General features: G+C 42.4%; 2 protein-coding genes and 1 long non-coding RNA gene across 5 annotated transcripts in view; 2 read left to right on the forward strand and 1 right to left on the reverse strand.

Moving 5' to 3' along the window:
* LOC306914524 overlaps positions 1-16,873 on the forward strand; it is a 32,157-nt gene extending 15,284 nt beyond the window's left edge. Inside the window, exon 3 of the long non-coding RNA XR_013788698.1 lies at positions 16,735-16,873. This is a non-coding gene — a long non-coding RNA (uncharacterized lncRNA). The remainder of the gene's footprint in view (positions 1-16,734) is intronic.
* Positions 2,819-19,488, reverse strand: LOC306914522 (schwannomin-interacting protein 1). Of its 3 annotated transcripts, none has more exons than XM_079491594.1 (7): positions 19,026-19,488; positions 16,696-16,966; positions 13,860-14,008; positions 12,840-12,927; positions 11,549-11,689; positions 5,902-6,016; positions 2,819-5,483 (listed from the first exon to the last, which is right to left on the reverse strand). In XM_079491594.1, exons 2-7 carry the CDS (start codon positions 16,936-16,938, stop codon positions 5,383-5,385), a joined length of 837 nt encoding a protein of 278 aa, XP_079347720.1. In that variant the 5' UTR covers positions 16,939-16,966; positions 19,026-19,488; the 3' UTR covers positions 2,819-5,382. The 3 variants fall into 3 exon arrangements, with proteins under 3 accessions (XP_079347720.1, XP_079347718.1, XP_079347719.1); XM_079491592.1 differs by having other exon boundaries at positions 11,549-11,692; XM_079491593.1 differs by lacking the exon at positions 19,026-19,488 and having other exon boundaries at positions 11,549-11,692; positions 16,696-18,364.
* LOC306913743 (eukaryotic translation initiation factor 1A, Y-chromosomal-like) lies at positions 8,009-8,461 on the forward strand (the record flags this gene model as incomplete). The annotated part of the gene is made up of 1 exon (XM_079490556.1): positions 8,009-8,461. One exon carries the CDS (start codon positions 8,009-8,011, stop codon positions 8,459-8,461), a length of 453 nt encoding a protein of 150 aa, XP_079346682.1.
* Positions 19,489-22,607: the final 3,119 nt, after the last annotated feature.

The raw sequence follows: 22,607 nt of genomic DNA on the forward strand, positions 1-22,607 counted from the left end.
CTGCCCTGGTTTGACTCCTGGTTTGTCCCTACCCTGGTTTGACTCTGGAGTCTGGTAGGACACCTACTGGTTGACAAGTAGTACTGCATGAAACTCATAAGCCCATTAGCGCTGAGCGGTGTGCATGCATGTAGTTGGTGGTGATGTGAAAACGGCTTCCCACCCTGCATCATCTCCACGCATGTGTTCACTAGAAACACCCCCATCAATCCGCTATGCTCTCTCTAACCTTCTGAACTCTGAAATTGTTGAGTTTTGTCTTACCCTTATTTGTTTATTCTGTCTGCTATTATCAGAAACCTCTAGATAGAAAAACATTGCATGACTAAGTATATTAGTCATAAAATGTTTTGTTACGTGGGGAATCTCACTTTACAACACTTCTGCAAGGTCATTGTAACATTCTGGCTTTTTTGTGACAGTTAAGTTGCTTGATTCAATATTTAGATATTTGATATTCATTTAATATCAGACACACACCCCTCTATAGGCTATAACCCATGCATCTGTGTCATTTTAGATATGAGCTATGAAGAAGTATTTTATACTTTGGCTATTCAAAAATAGCAAATATACAAGCATGCCATGCTACGAGCTAAACTAAAATCTTTGCTTCTGAGGGTCCCTGGAACGGCAGCCAAATACATCATCATTTTGGGGATCCTTGACATGAAGAAGTTTGAGAATCATTACGTTTTTCTTGTCCTTCTAATGCATGAGGGCTAATGCATTAGAACTGCATGGGTCACCAACTGCATGGGTCACCATTTTTCAATGCATGGACTAATGGAGCACTGCCTGGATTTACAGGACTCCTTCATGAAATATATAACATTACAGAAAATATTAACATATTGGAAGAACTAGTCTCCCAATATCGGTCACCAGAACGAGGGATGTGTTTCCATATTAGGGAGTGATCCAAATGATCAAATATGTAAATGTCTAACTAAGCAACTTATAAACACTCTGAGGTGAGCGCCTGATTAGCCCAGAAGTGAAAACAGTGAACTCTAGCGACTAGCGGGCCTAGGTCAAGGCTAGTGTTGATTGGTTGGGAAGGAGGTGAACCCAGCCTCTATATCCACTTAATCCAGAGGCCATTGCCATGCTGGCTTGTAGTGGACATTTTTGTCAAAATTCCAATTTTGCAACAGACATACAAAATTAGTGGACATGGACAATAATATCACCAGAAATACATAAAGAGCTATAGCGCTGAATGACCAGAATAGGTCTGTAACTCTGAGAGTACAAATGGAACCAAATATACTCTCAGAGTTGAGGGGTTCCTTGGAAATAAAACATTTGAGAACATACATGTATAATGTGTCTGTCAAATCTGGAGGCTTGATATTCAGTAATTGGGTACTTATGATCAAAATAAGAACATTATAATGGTGTGCAAAAACAATATATAGCGCATACACCACTTTGCAAAACTTTGCCACAGACAAGACCACTTTTCAGGCACATATTGATATTGATATATGACCCCTGTGTATATCTTTTGACTTGTTCATGGATGACTTTTTGTTTTGCAAACAGAGAGATGGAAATAAACACGTGTTCATGGATGACTTTTTGTTTTGCAAACAGAGAGATGGAAATAAACACGTGTTTGAGTCCTGTCTTGTTTGGGTCCTCAAGAACGTTACGTTAGACAGGCTGTTCATAGGTCTACCCTTGAGTTATGCATAACAGTGGTTCTCAAACACCTTCATGACAAGGAAGGACCCACAAATGTATTTGGCCACCCATTGGACACCCATTTAGGGCTGTCACGATTCCGAATTTAGGTTGACGATTAATTGTCACACAAATAATTAACGATTGAATTGTGTTTGTATTACTGTTTGCCTTTTAGGCTTCATAATCACAAATTGCACAGGGCAGATATGACAAATAACTTAAACTTTTTTCTTTTCCAAAAATGTACAAAATAGCAGAAATAGTTGGTCTACTCTACTGTAAGCTTGTAGATCTGCTATTTTTGAAAAATGTTTGAAAATGTAAGGATATTTCTCAACATGGAAACGATTGACAAAGATAATTGTGATTATCTCAAATAATTGCGATTAGATGATTAAAGGAGCATTCAGTGATTTGGGTGATTTGGACAACCACCCGGTCCGCCCCGGTAACAAAATGTGCACATGCACACGCTCTACAGTGGGGGGAAGTGCAACAGGCCAACAGCATGTGCCCCCACTCGATCATGATTGGAGGAAGGCCCCTCTCATCCTGATTGGATGAAGGCTTTGCCACCGCCACCAAAACTGAAACTAGGGTTTTTTGACCCCAGGGGCTCACTGGGGACAGGGAGGAACTCCTTATATGGTCAGCACACTCTATGGTAGGGGGGATTATCCAAAAAAAATGAAAAAATAAGTGATATTTGAATGAAGTGAAATCACTGAATATACATTTAAGTAATAATTGTGACAGGCCTACCCCCATGTAAACAGACAACAGATGGTGTGCCAGGGAGTCAAGGACACCCATAAGAGAAATCATTCCAGAGTTTTCCAAACTTTTCAAAAGTGTTTCGAAAATAGCCGTAGCTTAGCTTGTATATTGGCCATGAAAAAGCAAATGTAAAACAGGGTTCAAAATGATTAAACTGAACGTGATTCTATAATATGAACACATATTGCTGGGGAGAGGACCCCCGAACCCCTTCAAGGACCCCTGGGGGTCCCCTGACCCCACTTTGGGAACCACTGAGATACCTGTATATTGAGATACGGTAGTAATTGTACCCAGTAGAGTGAGTTTAAATGATATCTCTCTGACAAAAAAATAAATACAACAGATACAAGTCCTCCAGGTTTGTGTTTTTACATGTGGCAGAACAGAAACAGTTCAAAGTTATATTCCATAAAGAGACTAATCACTTTCATACTGTTCTCATAGTGGGGGAAGAAAATAAATATTTGCAATTGTAAAAATGTTTTCAAATAATTTCAATAAAAAATAAATAGCAAAGATTGCTGATCTACAAGCTCACAGCGTGTTGTGATGCAAGCATATTATATATTCATATCAACACAAAGTTTTGATATGTAAGCTTGATCAGCTGATTTTGCTACATAAAGTAAATCAGCAAGGTTTCGTAAAAGATACAAAATATTTCCAACAAATTTCAAAATGGTCAAAAGTAGCAAAAATAGCTCGAGACAATGTGTCCTGTTGTGGGCTTTTCACTTCGGCTATTCACCGCTCAACAAAGTATATCAGGCTTTAAGATTGTTTGTGGGGGTTGAAAAAAGATTGGTATCCTATAGGCTGAACCCGAGAGCTCAGGAACACTTGTTAACACCACCACAATGGCACCACATTATCGTAATTGATCATGTTCAGGGAATTAATATCATCACATCATGTACCGAGACTGTACAGAACAGGACACTCTCGTCCCTTATATATACCGTATATGAAAAAAGCCTAAAATCTAACTTACGGGCTACAATTACATCCTGACCTACACACAGAGATGTGTGCACGTACAAACAACACAGGAAATACTTTCATTACAGTTGAAATCAAAATGGACACTAACATTATAGAGTTAAGATTGTCCAAATGGCAGCTGTTAGCAGCACGGTTACAATCCCTTTATGTCACTGCTGTCGGGTGCAAACCTTGTATATATCCAAAACCCTTCCTTTTTTATTATTTAAAAGTAGTGAAAATAGCTCATCTACAAGCTCACAATCCATCGTGATGCGATGCAGATCTGCTATTTCCACTACTTTTGCGTGACACTTGTATGATGAAGTAGGGCATGGATTAACGAAAAGATATGTACATAGTTGAAATGTAAAGATGCGAGGTTTCTGCCCTACAGCAACAACATAACAATAAGCCAGTTTTACCCCAATCACATGAATAAACGATAACCAAAATGGCCGGTATGTTGCATCAAAACTACACTATACATGATGTGGTTGATGGTTCATTCGTACAGCCAGGTTGATGCTTTTAGTTGTGAAAGAGAATCTCGTTCCGAATAAAAATTGCATCGCTTCATCACCACATGAAACTTGCGCACTGTGTGTGTGTGTGTGTGTGTGTGTGTTCGTTGACTTGATTGGACGAAATAAAGGTAGCGTAAGTGATCTGTTTCTTTGCTCTAGCGTGTTTGCTCAGTAACAGCAGGGTCTCCCCTGTCTCTCCAGCTCTTAAATGAACAGATAATACATTTTCAGGTGGGATACCAATTGGTTTCCAATCAGCGGAGAGAACCCATTCATCAGTGTTCCATTTTCAATTTTGGGTCATCACTTCTTCCAATGTTTCACTAGTTTATCCTGTATTCCGTGTGAGTTCCCTCTCCTGATAGTCTCCTTAGACTGGTAACCCGACCCGAATACATATTGTTATATTCACTAAAGAGCTGGAGAAACTGAATAAACACTTAACTATAGCAATGGCTACTATCACAATACACTCAGAGACATTCAACACTTATATTTGAACAAAAACAATATCGCTTGAACTACCTTTAACAGATGCTGTTTAGAAAAAGGCAATTTGAAAAAGGCGGACAGCAAAAAAAAAGGACAATTACTGTGAAATCAAACATGTGCAATAGGATCATTGTCTAATGGAGGAGTGATGTGTTGATGGAGTGTCTATAATGCTTTGGTCACATGATTCCATGATGTCACCGAGCGATCCTGACTTCTTCACCAGGGCTGGCGGGACTGCCATGTCTTCGGAGTATGTGATTGTGTCGTTGACGCGACGCAGAGCCAAATGCGCCGCATCACAGCAGGGGAGCCTTGTTACGGTGACATCACAGTCACATACAACCCAAAAGGTGTCCTGTTTTTTTTTTTTCATCAGTCAGTGGTGGAAAGTATATTTAAGTACTGTACTTAAGTACAATTTTGAGGTATTTGTACTTTACTTGAGTATTTTCAATTTCCAATACTTTTACTTCTACTCCACTACATCTCAGATGCAAATTTGTACTTTTACTCCACTAAAATTATTTGAAAACTTTAGTTATTAGTTACTTTGTATATTGATAATAATAATTATCAATATACAAATAATAATAATAATGAGTACTTTTGGTACTTTAAGAACATTTTTATACCAATTCTTTTGTACTTTTACTCAAGTAAATTTAGAACTCCGGACTTTTTTCCACCACTGATCACAGTTCCAGAGCGACTTACAAAAGTGTCCTGCTCGTTGCGGAGACAATAGAACAATGTCACTTCAAATCGCTCTCAAGACGTGCCGTCATCGGTGGCAGGGTTCTCATTGGTGCGGTGAGCCGGTGACATCATCATCGGTCAGAGTGATGTCACTTCACATGTCCCAGTCGGTGGGTGGGGCTTGTTGTGGTTGTTTCCGTGGCGACGGCGGTCAGAGTGATGTCAGGTCCTGGACCTCCACCAGCATGGCGTCCTGTTCCGTTCTCAACTGATCCCTGGTCTGTAGACGCCCCACCAGGTCTGTGCTGAGCTCTGTAACCATCACACACACACACACACACACACACACACACACAGTACGTCACTTTTCTATTCCCATCGTGCACAATGGTACTACAGTGAGAGGAAGTGGAACATGGACGACAAATGTCCTACAGTTATGCTTGTGGATGAAACATTGGTTAGCTTTGTGTCTGTGTCTCATGTGCCTACCAAGTGCTGAACAAAATGGAATAAAAAGAACCCGACTCGCACAACTGACGTAGAATTGAAAACAATACTAAACTCGCACTAAACTTTGCATTCATCAAAAGGTGGGTTGATTATTCATTCATTGCATCATAATGCTACTAGCTACAGTAACCAGCTCTTGTGGTTTTCGAAAGCAACTAAATATTGTAGTTCGCTTAATTGCTTGTGCGTGCGTGCGTGTGTGCATGCATGCTCGTACCTTGTATAGCCTGGCTGAGAGAGCCACACAGAGCATTTAACTCCTTTATACTGAATGCCACCAAGTCTCGGCGCTCCAATGTCCTCCTGGTCACCACACCGCTGGCCGCTGGCACCTGAGTGGACACAAGGACACGATAGCACCTTTTAAAATGTAGCCATTTGCACGTGTTTTGAGCAGTGGTGGGAAAAAAGTACTCAAATGTGTTTTTTACTTAAGTAAAAGTATAAATAGGCCTACTGTCTTTTAGAAATACTTTACAAGTAAAAGTCCGGAATTGAAACTTTACTTGAGTAAAAGTGCAAAAGTATTGGTATCAAAATGTACTTAATATACCAAAGGTAAAAGTACTCATTATGCAGAATGTCTCATTTCAAATTTTCAAATGTATAATTAATAGCCGATCTACAAGCTTGCAATGCGTCGCATCGCGTCGCATGTGAGCTTGTAGATCGGCTATTTTCAAATAGCCAAAATGAATAAAGGTAGAGTGGTTACTGTATGTATTTAATAATAATCAAAGCCTACAAAGTAACTAGTAACTAAAGTTTTCAATTGAATGTAGTGGAGTAAAAGTACAATATTTGCCTCTGAGATGTAGTGGAGTAGAAGTAAAAGTACTGGCAATTGGGAATACTCAAGTAAAGTGGATTTAACTCAAAATTGTATTCAACCCATTTTGGGCGGAAACCCCTTTTGGTGTTAGCATTATGTTATGCTTTAGCTATTGAAAAATAGATCTACAAGCTCATAGCGCGCCACCGAGTGGCGTGCTACGAGCTTGTAGGTCTGCTATTTTTGAAAAATCGAAGAACGACTGACATAGAAACATAGCTTTTTCAGAAAACTGTCCTGATATAGAAGACATTTTTAGAATCTGATCTCAGGTCAAAATGGGTTAATTAAAATACTGAAGTGAATGTACTTAGTTACTTTACACCACTGGTTATGAGGTTGTGGATCTGCTATATTCACTAGTTTGGGTCCCGGGCAATTTGGGTCTAATTTCTCTCATGAGTCTCTCGACCTGAAACGTTTGGGAACCACTGATTTAGCAGACGCCCTTCACAATAAGAGAGACGGAGTGCAGTGCCTCAAGAAAGAAACTAGGATACCCAGTAAACCAATACGAGAGAAGGAGTGCAGTGCCTCAACAAAGAAACTAGGATACCCAGTAAACCAAGAACATGGCATGGCCAAAGTATAAAATAGAGATAAATTGGGGTGGGTTTTGTATTAATAATCAGAGTAACTAATAACCAAAGCTGTCAATTAATTGTAGTGGAGTAAACAGCACACTTGTGTGAAGTGAGGGGTGCTCTTATCTTCATACATCATCATACAAAAGTGGTTTTCAACCTTTTTCATATCAAGGCTCATTATTTATTCAGCATTTGAGCCACAGACCACCATTTGATGAAATGTAGCCTCTCAGACCCAAAACTTCTAATATTTTGTTGTCGTTGGATAAGATTTTGTCCACAATTCCATGCTGTACTGACGTTGGTACCATTAGGAGAGATAACAGGCAACACCCGGACCACTGGTTGAAAACCACCGATACATTATCTCATTCCGGCCAATCAACTTTTGGCGTCCTCAATTTTCTGTGCTCAGCTTTTATCTTCTATTTTTAAGCCCTCAGCCAATCAAATCATCGCTATGGGGTACACACAGACACACAAAGCTGGGCATTTGGCGCCCCTCAAAAAGTAGCTTGTAGATGAGTAGCTTATAAAAAAGGGCTTAATTGGTTAATGCATGTTTTGTAATAATAATCTAAATCTGCAATGTAACCATATAGTAATTAATGATGTCAAATCACTGTAGAGAGTAAAAAGTACAATACCAAAGTACTTTAAAATTGTACCACTAGGTAGAGTACTTGAGTTACTTTCAAGTTTCACCCACTGGCTATTGGCTAATCAGTGTTGTCAATGACAAGTTGTCATTGCAAAGGTTTGTTTGTGTGTGACGTCACACCACAGCTGTGCTCAGTCAGCCTATAAAAAGGTCATGGCAACAGGTCAGTAATTAGTTTTCATCATTGAAGTCGGAGACAGAAGTTTAAACGACACAGGTGTATAGACGACATATAGACGACAACATGCCTAAGAACAAAGGTAAAGGAGGTAAGAACCGCAGGCGCGGGAAGAACGAGAACGAGTGTGAGAAGAGGGAGCTGGTGTTCAAGGGCGACGAGCAGGAGTACGCCCAGGTGGTCAAGATGTTGGGGAATGGCTATCTGGAGGCGGCGTGCTTCGACGGGGTCAAGCGCCGGTGCCACATCCGAGGCAAGCTGCGCAAGAAGGTGTGGATCAACGCCACGGACATCATCCTGGTGGGGCTGCGGGACTACCAGGACGACAAGGCCGACGTCATCCTCAAGTACAACGCGGACGAGGCGAGGAGCCTGAAGACGTATGGCGAGCTGCCCGAGCACGCCCGCATCAACGAGTCCACGTCCACGTTTGGCCCCGGCGACGACGACGAGATCCAGTTCGACGACGACGTCCAACAGGGCGGCGACATGGATGAGGACAATGAGATCGATGATTGATTGTGACCGAAGGTCGCAGATAACTATGAAACCTTGCGTTTTTGTCATGTCAATCACAACAATCCCCGTCACTCTGTCACGTCACCTAACTCAAATCCCCGTCGCTCACGCCAGGCAACCCCCAGGTCATCGTAACATCAGCCCCCTGGTCACCCCAGGCAAGCCCCCAGGTTTCTACACTAGTCTGATGTCAGCGCTGGATATCACTGTTGTCTCCATACATGGAGCTATAGGTTGTCTCCATATATATAAAAAATGTTCAGGTGCTGAACAAAAAGATACGTACAGGAGAAGGAGATGTAGTCCGCACACTGTTTTACAGCACCCATGGGAATTGTATTTAGGTATAAGGATGACAACGTTTCGACCCGGAAGACCCATAGAGGGTCGAAATGTTGTCATCCTTATACCTAAATAAAATTCCTGTGGAAGCTACAAAAACAGTGTGTGGACTACATCTCCTTTCACCTTGAGCTCCATATATGGAGGCAACCTATAGCTAGCTGATGCCCCCCATGCCAAAGCGCCCAGCAGTCTGCCGTCAACGAGGCGGATGCGTGCACACGACGTCTGTCGCTTCTCGCCCCCAGGCGTCTTACTGGTATCCGAAGACCCGCTTCTCCATGTCGGGTCTGGGGACATATCGGTCTAACTCAAAGTGTACAAAATACAAATGGACCCTTACGGGTCTTTAACACTGAGGGGCTTATGTCCCACCCGGTACAAGACATATGTAGCGTTGAGCGTCAGGCGCGGGCGCATACGTTGGTCTGACGTACTAACAGTCTGACATGCAACAGTCCGCCGACACATGCGTGGCTGGTTAACACATTGACTCCCAAACACGACTCTCCTGACCTAATTGACAAAGACCTCTTTCCCTGCTGAACCCGACTTTCCCGAGTTATGATTTTCCGCTAACGCTCTGTGATACGTCACACGTTTGGATCACATGAAGATAACAACTCACGCCCGCTTCTCGGGGCTTCTGGGTAATTGAGTCCCAATACAATCCTATGGAGAATCATGGCAGCGTCCGGATGGCTCTGTTCTCCCTTGTTTACGATCAAACGATCACACTATTTTAAGGCAGACTTTCGTGAAATGGAGCTACGTTCATGATCGGGTGATTTTGCGCGTGTTGGTCTTAAAGGAATAGAAGAAATTACTATTATTTTTGTTTACCTACCCGGTACTGTCTTTGACTCGTGCAGAGTTTTAGTTTGTAAAACATTTGTTAACGGTGAATCCAGAATCCAAAAATCACACCCGTTTGAAGTGAGGGGTGCTCTTATCATCATGCATCATCATTCCAGCCAATCACAATTTGCGTCTTGTTTCTGTTTACTCAAACACTCAAAGTTGTCAATTCATTGTCAAGGGCATTCAATGTGTGTGTTTGCACAAACGTTCAAAGCTGTCCTTTCAGTGTCAATGGCATTCAATGTTTGTGTTTACACAAACCCTCAAAGCTGGACATAGGAGGGGCTAGCGCCCCTCAAAATTGGAATTAATCAGAGCACCAACACCAAAATGATATAAAAAGAAGAAGGTGGGATATATTCCTCAGCCTAGTAGGAAAGTGCGTGAAAGATTGCACATCCGATGGTAATTCCGACGGAGCATTAGTCCGACATACGGGAACAACGGTCGGCCATTTGCCATTCACTTTATGCACCCCTCTATTCTCAGATGGGAGGGCTGGCATCTTCCTTAGAGATAAAGGTGAGAAGTTCAGTCACTTGTGAGTAGACCCGGAGTAGAGCTGCTGCTTCTTTGCTTGAAAGGAGCCAGTTTAGGTGGTTCGGGCAGACCAAGGACCGGATGGGGGAGTACATCTCCACACAGGCCTGGGAACGCCTCGGGATCCCCCAGGAGGAAGGCTTGAAATCTCTGCTGGAACTGTTGCCCCCGTGACCCGACTCCGGATAAGCGGTTGAAGATGAATGGATGGACTAAACATTTGGTGAAAATAGCAGATTGTCTATTTTCGAGGAAGAGATTTGGCGTAGATTGTCTATTTTCGAGGAAGAGATTTGGCATAGACGGAAAAGCTGTTAATGGTCAAGTAAAAGTGTCATGATCGTGACCACCTAAGTGGTGTTACGGGTTCACTGGGGCCAGCTGAAGTGCTTAACAGAGAGAGGTATTAGTAGCAACGGGGGACAGATCAGATTAGACCAACAGAACAGAAAGAACATGGTTCTAACCAAGACGAAATGTATGTGAACCTGTCGTCCCCAAACAGGAAGTACCCATGACTCACTGCTCTGTGTGGCGGTGGCACCAGCCTGTCTCGGTCAACTGTAACTGCATTAGTCTGAAACAACCTGTGGTTTTTATGCATTCAATTCAATGAAGTCGCATCAAAACAAATCCATCGCGCTCTGTGTGCCAGTGGTGCAAGAAGTACTAGGATGTTTTACTTCATTAAAAGTAGCAATGCCACAAATGGAAATTACTCGAGTAAAAGGCCTACATTTAAAGCTTTACTTGATGACTAAAGGTATTGAGTGGCATACAAATACCAAATGTAAAAGTACTCTCAAGAACAGATATTATTCTTATTAGACATCAGGCAGAGGTTCTGAGCACGTACATATGCGCACACGCGCACACGCACGCGCACACACACACACACACACACACACACACACACACACACACACACACACACACACACACACACACACACACACACACACACACACACACACACACACACACACACACACACACACACACACACACACACACACACTATTAGCTTTCCCTTTGTTGTCAGTTACAGCACAGATAACGCTCCCATTTACCCCATCCCCCACACTCTCCTTTTTGAGTGGTGCAACCACTCCAAGGAACAGCAATGTCCCTATGGGACTATGTCCCAATGTTTAGAGTACCAGTAGGGGCAAAGGTGGCGCTGTTGTGCCAGAAACAGAGAGAGAGAGATAGTGTTGCACTGTTGCCTGCTAATTACAGAGAGAGAGAGAGAGAGGCAGGGGGAGAGGGGAGAGGGTTGCACCACTCAGTTCACACAAGTGTGATTTTTCTTTCTCTAAGAAGAATGTGAGAACTCAGTCTCACCTTCTGCTTGTGGTCGGTCCTCAGTTTGTCTCGTAGGGACCTCAGAGCGTTCTTGAAGCTCCTGGACGGTTTGGTTCTCTCTGCTACAACGGGAGCAGTCTGTGGCGGATGGGGAACCTGCACCGTACCTCTCTTCACTGCCTTCTGTGGAGAAACAGTGTGGAGAGATGAAGTCATTTCAGGGGAACAGGGGACATGTTGCCTCCTTACTGTTAATTCCTATTAAACATGGCTGTGGTACTACTTATTTTTACTACTTTATGCTTTGTACACATTGTATGTACACGTCGTAACGACCGACAGAATAACGGTCTGACAGACAGACTGTTATTGATCCCTGTGGTATGCTGGAAAACCAACCTTTTAAGTTGGTAGACTACACACATTACTAGTAGATCAGTGGTAGCCAGTGAATGAACATGAATGCTGACATGGGCCCAAGTCAAAGCGGTCAAAGTGTTCAATCCATATGTTTAAGTTTTATGTATTTGCACAATAAAAACAGTACAAACATTAGGTAACATTATTAAAAGAGAAAAATAAGTATAGGTGGGAAAAGAAACCCATAAAGGCCTTATACATGGTTCCCACCTAAAATAATAAACAAATAGTAAGTTAGACAAAGTAATCAAACATAAGGTATGACAAACAACAAATACACTTTGAGGTGTGCAGTTGAATGTGTGGGTGCGTGAGTCTGTGCGTGAGTGTGCGTAAGTGTATGCTTGTGTAATTGTGTGTGTAGAATAAGGCTATATGGTAGAAGCAAGTGGAGAGGCTTGATTCATCAGGCTAGCTTTCAATCTATGTTTAAAGTTACAGAATGAAGATGAACACTTTGTGTGATAATTCTATGATCACAGATCAGATATGAAAATGTTTATTTTTTCCTTCTTATTTTGTGACCCAGAGTTGTTGTTTCACTCTCGTACGACTTCATCTTGTGTGACGAAGCAGGGCATTCTGCCCGACAGGGATGATGTGTAATCAAAAGAATTGTTTTTATAGTGATAAGTGACCTCATGCTGTTAATCATACTCACCTGATCCCTGCTCATATTACATCACCATCACACCTATCATTAGTGCTGGAAGAAGTACTTCTACCACTGTTGTTGTTGGATTTTTTACTTCAGTATATATATATAGTAATAGCACTGTGTGTGTGTGTGTGTGTGTGTGTGTGTGTGTGTGTGTGTGTGTGTGTGTGTGTGTGTGTGTGTGTGTGTGTGTGTGTGTGTGTGTGTGTGTGTGTGTGTGTGTGTGTGTGTGTGCATGCGCGAGCGGGTAACCTTTTTGTTGTCGTCTTCATCCTCCTCGTCCTCCTCACTCTCACTGTTGTTGATGAAGCACAGCTGCAGGTTCATGTGAGTCCCCAGTCTGAACACAGCAAACACGTGCACGTTAGTTACACCACTGGCGGAACAAGTCAATACCGGGCCGTGAGGGGCAGAGAGCACGGTCGTGTAATCGTGATCATCTGACAGCTGGAAGGCCGTGGCCCTGGAGTCCCGGGCGAGGGACTGTATTTGACTGTATTTGATGTATATTCTTTAATTCCCCATAGGTTTAGAGTGGCATTTCGACGCACCGCCATTCCGACTGTGGCTTTCGCATGCGGTTAGGGTTGTAGCGGGTCAGTAATGCGCCGAGACGGAATGGCGATGCGTCGGAATAGCGGGATTCGGAATGCCGGTGTGCAACCGGTTTGGGGGAGTGTGAATCACATTGAGTGACAGAATCGTCTGGTGTCTCTACTTATTAAGCCCATGGCTCAAGTATGTGTGTAATGTTAAAATAAATGACCAAAACATTAATTATTATAGACCTACATGGTAATTATAATGATATATGCATCCAATATTATTTAGAAATTATATTAGGAATATATGGCCTTATTATTGGGCTTGTTTTGCATCGATTGAGCAACATTCGATGTCATTTCCGGTTGGGACGTCATCCAAAGTGGTCCCCCTCCATTTTAGTGGATGGGAGGAAAAATATTAAAACATGAATAACTCTTGATCTAAATCAATGCTTCCAATTCTAACCAAAGATTGTGTTTTTGACGGCCCATCGCGGTCCCGTCGCTTGTCGCGTTAGAAGTAATCATACTTCCCATTGTCGATCCCCTCGGGGGTGTTTTGGCTATATCTAGCTACTTCCAAAATGGCGCGGAGCAACCTTGAAATAGGCTCTGAAGCTGCAAATCTCTGGGTGCCCTGATGTAATGGTTCCAAATACCCCCGGGCGTTCGGGGTGTTAATTAAGTAAATGCACTTAGTTACTTTCCAGCACTGCAACACACTGACCGTGACGTGAGCGCCATGACCCTGCTGTTGCAGTCGTCTTCAGTGTCCTCCCAGCACGTCGACGTGTCCCTCTGGCTGCGTCCTCGATCTCTGTCATCCATCCAACTGACCGGCATCCTGCCTCTCTCTAGAGAGCTGTTGCTGTGCTGCTGTATACGGTCAAACACAACATAGATAGATAGGTTCAGTGGTCTGTTGTGTTGTTTTTGCTGATCTACAAGCTCAAAACATGTCACACAATTAATATTTGAGCTGGGGACCACGCACCGTGACAAGCACTTGGAATGTAATTTAGTTTGACTCGCGCTTCCACAGATAAATATTGTGAAAATAGGCTAAATAGTGAAAACACCTCGCGATGGGAGGCGTTGTGAGCTTTTAGAATAGAGATCGTCTAATTTAATCATTTTTTTCCTCTTTCTTATATTATTTGACAACTTGGCCAATGTTTGACAATAGTTTGTTGATTACTTTTGATGCATTAATGGCCTTTTTCTTTCTTTCTTTTTTGTTTTTTGTTGAGGTATTAAAAAGGTTAATAAAAGTCCTTAAATTGACCTCAAAATCATGTGGGCCCCCCCACTTTTTCACCATCAAAAAGGTGAAAAGGTCTAGGAGCCCCTACAGTAAATGACCTGATAGAGATAAAAACCCTACCGTAAATGACCTGACAAACCCTACCAGCTACCATAACAGACCTGTAACTCTGTGAAACCACCAAATAAACTGCATTGACCTGCCTGTAGAACCAGCATGCCACAAACACAAAGCCTATAGAAACTAATGCAAATCATCGGCATTGAAATGCAATCAAATCGACAAAAAGGGCACCCATTGTCATTTTAATTAACCGCCACGCATCCACTTACATCATGACGAACCCAAAACTCTACCAAAGTGTCATTGCACTTTAACTTCAGTAGAAGTTGCCCCCCCTCCCCCTTGTAGATCAATCCACCAGCTGCTCTAAAAAACCTTTCACAGTTGACAGTAACGGCTGTGTTTAACTTCAGTGACAGGATGATTACAGCCACGTGTAGGTACTGAATGTCCATATACCTCTGGCTGTAAATACCATGCAGCTATGCGTCTATCACCATTACCATCAACTGCTGTGTGAGTGCTGAACGGTAACTAGAATGCTCGCCCAACCGACCGCTCGGTGGGGCGGTTCTGGTATTCTTGTGTTTGTTTTACTGAGAGTAAGGTTAGAAATAAGTTTAGAGTTAGGCATAGTTTTACTAGGGTTAAGTTTAGGAATTAGGGTTAGGTTCTGGCACCGTTTTACTGAGGTTAAGGTTAGGTTTAACCGTTTAGGCATAGTTTTCTGAGGTTACGTTTAGGAATACCAGGCTGAGCCGTTCCGCCGGCTGTACGCCCGGAGTGACTGTGTTTTGAGGCGAGCGTTCTAGTATCCATCTGAGCTGTTTTCTTTTCACTTATGGTTGAGGAATGGGCACTGTACTTCAGGGATTCTCATTTCATTATTACATACATTACATTAGGCCACGGATCCCATTTGATTTTTTAAAAATTATTTATTTCTGTGACTCCAATCTAGACAGTAACATCATCAGTGTTAATTTAACTCTCAGAGCGTAAAATCAAATATCTACAAGAAAATAGCCGATCTACAAGCGGCACGAAGCGAAGTGTTGTTAGGTTGTTGAGCTGCTTTTTTCACTAGTTTGGGTCCCGGGCAAACGTCTAACTTCTCTTTTGGGTCTTGAGCTAAAAAGTTTAGGAATCACTCACTGTACTAGACTAAAGGAATTTATCTGATGACACAGTGTGTCATCCTTGGTCTCCTAATCATCTCAGATATTGACTTGCTGCCTATACCGTAAGATGTGTTGTTATAAGAACAGCTTGTGACTGAGACATAACATTCCTCTCCTATCTCTGTTTAACCATGGTTATACAAATAATATATTTGTTAAACAAATGATAACATCTTAAATGTGACAGAGCAGCTTTCACTTGCAGTTATGTTAAATTTGACCAGGAGCGATCTATACTTTGACTTAAGGTCTGGGGTTGAATACTTTGTCCACCACTGTTACCGGTCATGACCCCAGCCTGTCCCTGAGTTATTGAGTTCACCTGTGTCTAGTTTGTCCTTCTTGTCTCTATTTATACCCTCATTGCTCCCTTTGCTGCTGTCACCTATAATAACATACCCAAAATAAAGACACCACGTTGAAACTGGTTCTCCACCACGCCAAACCGAACCGTGCCGCGCTCAAAACCCTAATGGAAAGGCCAACCTCGGTGGGGTGCAATACGGTACTCATATCCCGACTCAAGGATAGCCAATCACACACAGAGAGAATATTGACATGGCCAGACACTCTCTGACAGGATTCTATAAATATTTGACTCAGGACTGGGTCAGTTTGATCCCACAGTGTTACCACACGCTGAGCGGTCAGCACTGTGTGACCTCACTGTACCCCACGCTGTCAAACAGCTCAGTACAATGAATGACACACTGCACTTTATCTATATGTACAAAGCTTCTCAGAAAATACATTTTCAGGACAGATACCAATTTCATCCATTCAGGAGAGAGAAGTGATTAAGCAAATAAAGTAGCAGAATTGGAACTGGAAAACTGAAAGTTTGATTCAATTTATTTTGTAAACCACTTGAAAATGTATTTTCTGCTAAGTAATGAGATTTAGAGAAAGTTACTGAACACACCAAAACACATCACGCACACTACCCTGGCCTTGATCATGTTAAATTAAATTAATCTTTCACGTCTCCTATTCAAACCACATCAGAAAGCGAGAGGGGAACATTCTTTATACTTTCAGACACCGTGACCCCTGACCTTGGCGTTCTTCTTCTTCTCCTCTTCCTGTTTCTCCAGCTCAGCGATGCGTAGGCTGAGCGCCTCCCAGTGCATGATGGGAAGGCCCAGCTCGTCCTGGTCCTGCTGGCCCTCCTGCCACACCAGAGCGGCCCCCTCCGGGTCCTCCTCCTCCTCATCTTGGTCCTCCTCGTACTCCTCCTCCGCCTCGTCGCTCTCCTTCTCCTCTCCCTGCTCTCTCTCTCGCTCCTTCTCTCCCTCCATCCTCCTGTGTCCGCTTCAGAGGAGACAGCTGTACAGTGGAGATTCATTGATTATTATCAACCTTTTTGTTCATTTCAAGGACCGCCACTTGGATATGCATTCGATCAGTGGTTCACTGGTTCGAGACCGAAAAGAGATTATGACCATACAAATGTGCCCGCCGCGACCCACAAATGGCCCACCCATTTGATTTCTATAACTATGAGTGTACAAATGGTACACTCTCAGAGTTGCAGACCTTTAAGGGTCCATTTGGTTCCATTTATACACTCTCACCGTTTGACAAAACTTGACATGATTATAAAATAGGCTATTTTTACTTTACTTTACTTACTAAAAAAAGCGCTGGAGATGTATCATAGTTAGTAGTTAGTTGTATCATGATGTATGATAAGATCATGTATAAGAAGTATCATAGCTCAATACTCAAGACCGTGACATGGCTGTCCTTGTTTTTATTTCGTTTTTTCACTGCACTAATAAGGAACATGTGATTATCCTTGTTTTCCTTGCTCTTATTATATCTTATATCTCTGTTCTTCTTCCCTGAACACACCAGTTCAGTACAGCATGGGCTCTATCTGACATGTTTACTGCATGTGCCATGTGTCAATTACTGATGGTGTTGCGTTGTGTTGCGGGATTAATTAAGGTTTTAGCTTATCTTAATACTATAAATGATGGAACTTGTATGAAAATGAATTTGACCCACTTCTCAACAGCTGTAAACATGTGACTATACAAAGCTGACCCTGAGCCCTGAATGAGGACAACAAAAATGTGTCAGCAGCATCCTTGAGTAGCTGCTCAAACTGTTATGTAGGCTACATGGAATAGATCAGAGTCTATTCCACTTGTAGACCTGTGGTCTATCTATTCAATATACCAGTGCATGGTGTTCAACCTTTTTTCATATCAAGGCCCATTATTTATTGGGAATTTGAGCTACGGACCAACATCTGATGAGATTTAGCCTCTCAGACCCAAGACTTATAATATTTTGTTATTGTTGGATAAGATTGTCCACAATTCCATGCTGTATGATGTTGGTACCATAGGAGAGATAACAGGCAAACGTTGATCAAAATAACATTCTCTAATTGTGTAGACTTCTTGCAGATTAAGTAGCAACAATAATTTAACTCTTGAAAGTGTAAAATGAAACCAAATGGACCCGTAAGTGCCACTGTACTATTTGCAAAAAAGTAATCAATCAATCAAAACCCCACTTTGAGAACCACTGGAATAGACTTGTGATGTAATTACAACATTATTAAAGTGACAAACACATTAATGTATTAGTATTTACAACATTTACTTCAATATTAAAGTGATGCACACATGCATTACACACACAAAAGGATGAGTAGCCTATTTACCTTTGTAGGCTATATTTTGATTGCAATAGCCTACCTTTGTACCTTTAGTCAGGCCAATAATCGGCTATTTACTTAAGTAAAAAACTATAGCCTAGTTATTCCACAGCTGTTAACGATTAACAAAGTGTAGGTACACGTGTCAGATGAACAATGAAATAATTGATTAGTTGTACTAGTTTGATTTGATGATGAAAGTTCCTGCAATGGCTGCCTTACAGGCGCTGTTATGCCTTGAAATTGTGTTTACATTGTGTGTAAATGCATTAAATACTTCTTAGCATAACATCAAGACAGACAGCATTATTGAGTCGACTGCATTATATAGCTTAGTAGTGGACCATCAATATTTAGGATTACATTTGTACATTATCATTATTATTCTAAAACTTTGAGAAGTGGCGAAATGTGCCTTGCTCTGTAAGTTGAAACGTGCCTTAGAAGGACGCTTCGAGGCAAAATTCATCGTGCAACGTAGACGCCAAGTGGCCCGTGATTTCACTAAATAAACAAATGTATACAGGCCAGGGACCAGGTACAGTTTGAAACAAAAGTCACATAATTTCCTTGCAGACTTGGTTTATTATATAACGGCTTTGCCTTTGAAAATAAGTTAGCCTACATCGATTCCTTGAACGCAGCCTGCAAGGCGATCATGACGCAACTTATAGACACAAGTATTAAAGTGTTATTCTTACTATAGTAACTTACCAGATCTCCCAGTTTATAAAGCTCAGCGACGGGGAGTATTTCTCCACATTACTTTCACTCTTATTGTGTCCTTATATTCGTCCTTGACTCCTTGAATATTTCTCCTTCCTCCTCTTCTTGTAGTGTTTTGTCCTGCTCGGAATGTAGCCTATATGCACACACCCCGCTGCCTTTTCACACTAAACTTTTGATTCTTATAAACAGTTTAAATGTTTAACCGCGCCGATCATCTAAAGCCGCTGATAAAGTAGCCTGGTGTTGGTGTGATGTCGTGGGGTTTGTTGTTGAGCATGTATTAAAATCCATTCGTTCTAGACTAGAGGAGAAGAGACTGGGAACAAAAGAGTGAAGCTCTTGAGGAATGTAACACTCACTGAGAGACGAGGGGGCAAGGGGAGGAGACGGGGGGCAGAGGAGGGAAGGAGGTAAAAGAACTTAGGAATGAGTGAGAGAAGGAGCTAGTGTCCTGCTGTTTCACTGATCAATACTATCCCTCAGTCCCTACGCTCATTCTGTAGAGCTAAAATGAGCGTAGGGAGGGACTGATCAGGGAACGTATCGGGGGCGGCTAGGTCAATGTGTGTGTACTGTGTGTGTGTGTGTGTGTGTGTGTGTCTCATATATAAGTGTAGGGTGTGTCTGCACTGCATGATGGTTTGCAGTAATGATGAACTTATGATGGAAAGTATGACAGTAATAATCAGTCGTGGAAAGTAACCAAGTAGCCTATACTCAAGTACTGAGTTAACAAGTTGAGGTACCTTTCTTTACTTGAGTGTTTCCATTGTTTGATACTTTATACTTCCACTCCACTGCATCTTCTCTTCCATTGCAAGTTGCTGTGCTCTGTCCTAGCTCCCACCATCCCACCCTAGCATATAATGAGCACTGCAGGGGTTATACGTGAGTTCTCCCCCGAGCCATCCCACCCTATAGCATAATGAGCAGGGGTTTGACTGATTGATTGATAAATGTTTAACAGTTGATAAACAGTTTGTAGAATGGTAACAGGTACGGTCGCCCCTTTTCCAACTCGCCCTTGCGAAAAGTGAAGAACGGTCGCCCCGGAATTTCAAAAAGTGAAGATAACTCGCCGTGGATAACTCGCCCCAAAGCGTGGATAAAGGCTGCTGTACTTTATACCTCATACTAAGCATTTCAAGTATGAGGTATAATAAAGTACAGCAGCCATGTGTTCATACAACAGAAAGTTTGCGTATTGGGTAAGACTGACGTTATATCTTTCAGGACCTTTCACTGCTTCGTCTCAACCATTACTCTATGGCTCTGGTCTCAGACACCGCAATGTATTTTTTGACATTCCGTTTCTCTCCAAAGTTGAATGTTGCCTCTACTGTTGGAGCAGCCATTAACTACACAGGTTCATCCTGATGTTCTGGGCATCTTTGTAAAGTTAGTGTTAGTAAAGAAATGCAGGTAAAAGAGCAACGTTTGAGCAGTCACTCTACCATTCAATGTAGTAGAAGACCTGCGAGTTTACACCGCAGATATGTCACCTCCGCCTACAGGAAATATGTTTGCTGCGACCATGAGACCCGTTTCTGAATTAGTTTATAACTTTATACGTGTCCCTGTGACGCTGTGTCCGAGCACAAACAGCTGAAACACCTCGCTAATACCACTGGATGGCACTGTTGAGCAGCGTCACACACACACACACACACACACACACACACACACACACACACACACACATACACACGCACACACAGGCGAGGGAGGAGGGCTTGTACAGTACAGTAAAGTACTACAGCACGAGTACAGTAGAGCACCACTCACTTCAGACTGGTCTGATTTTCATGATTGGCTGCCTCTAGTCTAAGCCAAAGGGAGACTTACCCATAAAACCCATAGTCTGAACGGCATAAAAACCCATACTCTGAACGCCGCAACGTGAAGCCGTATTGGCTGCTGTTGTGTAAGGGGTTTGTATGAGAACGCAAGTGAGAAGTGGAACACTGTCGCAAGTCTGCAAGAGGAACAGACAGAGCGAACTTGTTGTACCTGGCAGTTATGACTGAGTCATTCTTGTTTAACGGCTGATGTTAGGGGGTGGCATAGGAGCGAAAATGAATTTAACCGCTTGTTTGGTTTGTGGAACTCACACCTCTGGTGTTGTGATCATAGACTTTGTTCACATTAAGGAAGTATTTTGACAGGTAGGCTTAATACTAATCTTTATTGTCACGATAGATAAGATATTCATCTTCACAGGTCTGTTCAACACCAACAACAAAAACAACACATAGTGCAGAAAAACATTACACTAAGACAATACAAAAACATGAGTTCCCCACTGTGTACAGAACCATCCTATCGGCGTGCAGTTTGTTTAATGCCGCGATGGGGACAAAGCTCCTACTGAAACAAACCTTTTTCCATGGTAAGGTTCTGTATCTTTGTCCTGATGGCATGAGGTTGAAAAAGCGATACAGGGGATGATCAGTGTCACGTGATATTGAGAGTGCTAGCCTTGTGATGGCCTTATTGTTCATATCACAAAGTGTTGGTGTGGGAAGTCCGATAATCTTGGAAGCAATACTGGTAATACTGAAAAGTTTGTTTCATGGGTGTAGTGAATCTTGTGATCTTATAGACCAGGCTCATTGCAAGTTTCTGTACTCTGTCGTCAACCCTAAGTTATTCCAACCCATCAAAATGAGCAGGGTGAGGTGGGTTCTGGGAGTAAGGCCAAGTAGCCTGAGAAGAAAAAGACTGCCGAAGCAAACAACCCACAACACTCCAAGTTAGAGAGAATCTCCTTATAGGTGCAAGGCTTGATGATACATGATAGAAAGAAGAAAATGCCAGCACTCAATACATGACCTTTTCACATGAGTTGTTTACCTCTGGCGGACAGACAGCGAACGCGTTTCGGCCTAGTGGGCCTTCCTCAGCGTTTTCTTTCAATCAAGTAGTATCCTGACCAGTTTGTTTTGGGATGTTTGGAGCCTTGTTTTTAGGGCCAAGGTTCTGTGGTACCATGAGGTGCATGCATAGTCCAAGAAACCTTGTAGGCCTATATGAGGCCTCCTGAGGGTCTTCAAAGTATTTTTGCAGACCAGTGAGGCGATCCTGTACAGGAATCTTGTTCTTTGTTTGACTTTTTTGATTACATTGGTAGCCATTTTATCACAGGAAAGATTAGGTGAGTTCTACCCAGAGCCATCCCACCGTAGCATATGAGCAGGGGTATAGGTGAGTTGTAGGTGTGAGGCCAAGTAGTAACGGGACCAGTTTGTTTTTGAGGGGTCTCTGAAGACTTGTTTTTAATGCCTTTGTGGTGCTTTAGTACCATCATGCTTCAGCTAGTGTCCTCAGTGTTCCAACTGACCACCGAAAAGATCCTGAATAGAAATCTTGTTCTTTGGTTGACTTTCCTTATTTCTTTTGTAACCATTTTTTGACTGGAAAGATTGTCCTCTAGTTTAAAGTACCAGCCAGGTAGGTAAATAACTCTGCATAGTAGTTGTAGGCATGTCCAAAGTCCAGCCTGGGGACCAATCGGAGCACGATGGCAGATATTCTTTATGACCCTTCCTAAGATGTATTATTTATGGC

Source organism: Electrona antarctica, assembly GCF_951216825.1.
Source record: "Electrona antarctica genome assembly, chromosome: 21".
Classification (NCBI taxonomy): domain Eukaryota; kingdom Metazoa; phylum Chordata; class Actinopteri; order Myctophiformes; family Myctophidae; genus Electrona; species Electrona antarctica.

Coding starts and splice junctions, on each gene's coding strand:
- LOC306914522 (XM_079491592.1), bottom strand. CDS start 16,938: ATGGAGGGAGAGAAGGAGCGAGAGAGAGAGCAGGGAGAGGAGAAGGAG. Junction 11,693..12,839: donor ATGAAGACGACAACAAAAAG/GTTACCCGCTCG, acceptor GTTTCTCCACAG/AAGGCAGTGAAGAGAGGTAC. Junction 6,017..11,548: donor GGACCGACCACAAGCAGAAG/GTGAGACTGAGT, acceptor GTGTCCACTCAG/GTGCCAGCGGCCAGCGGTGT.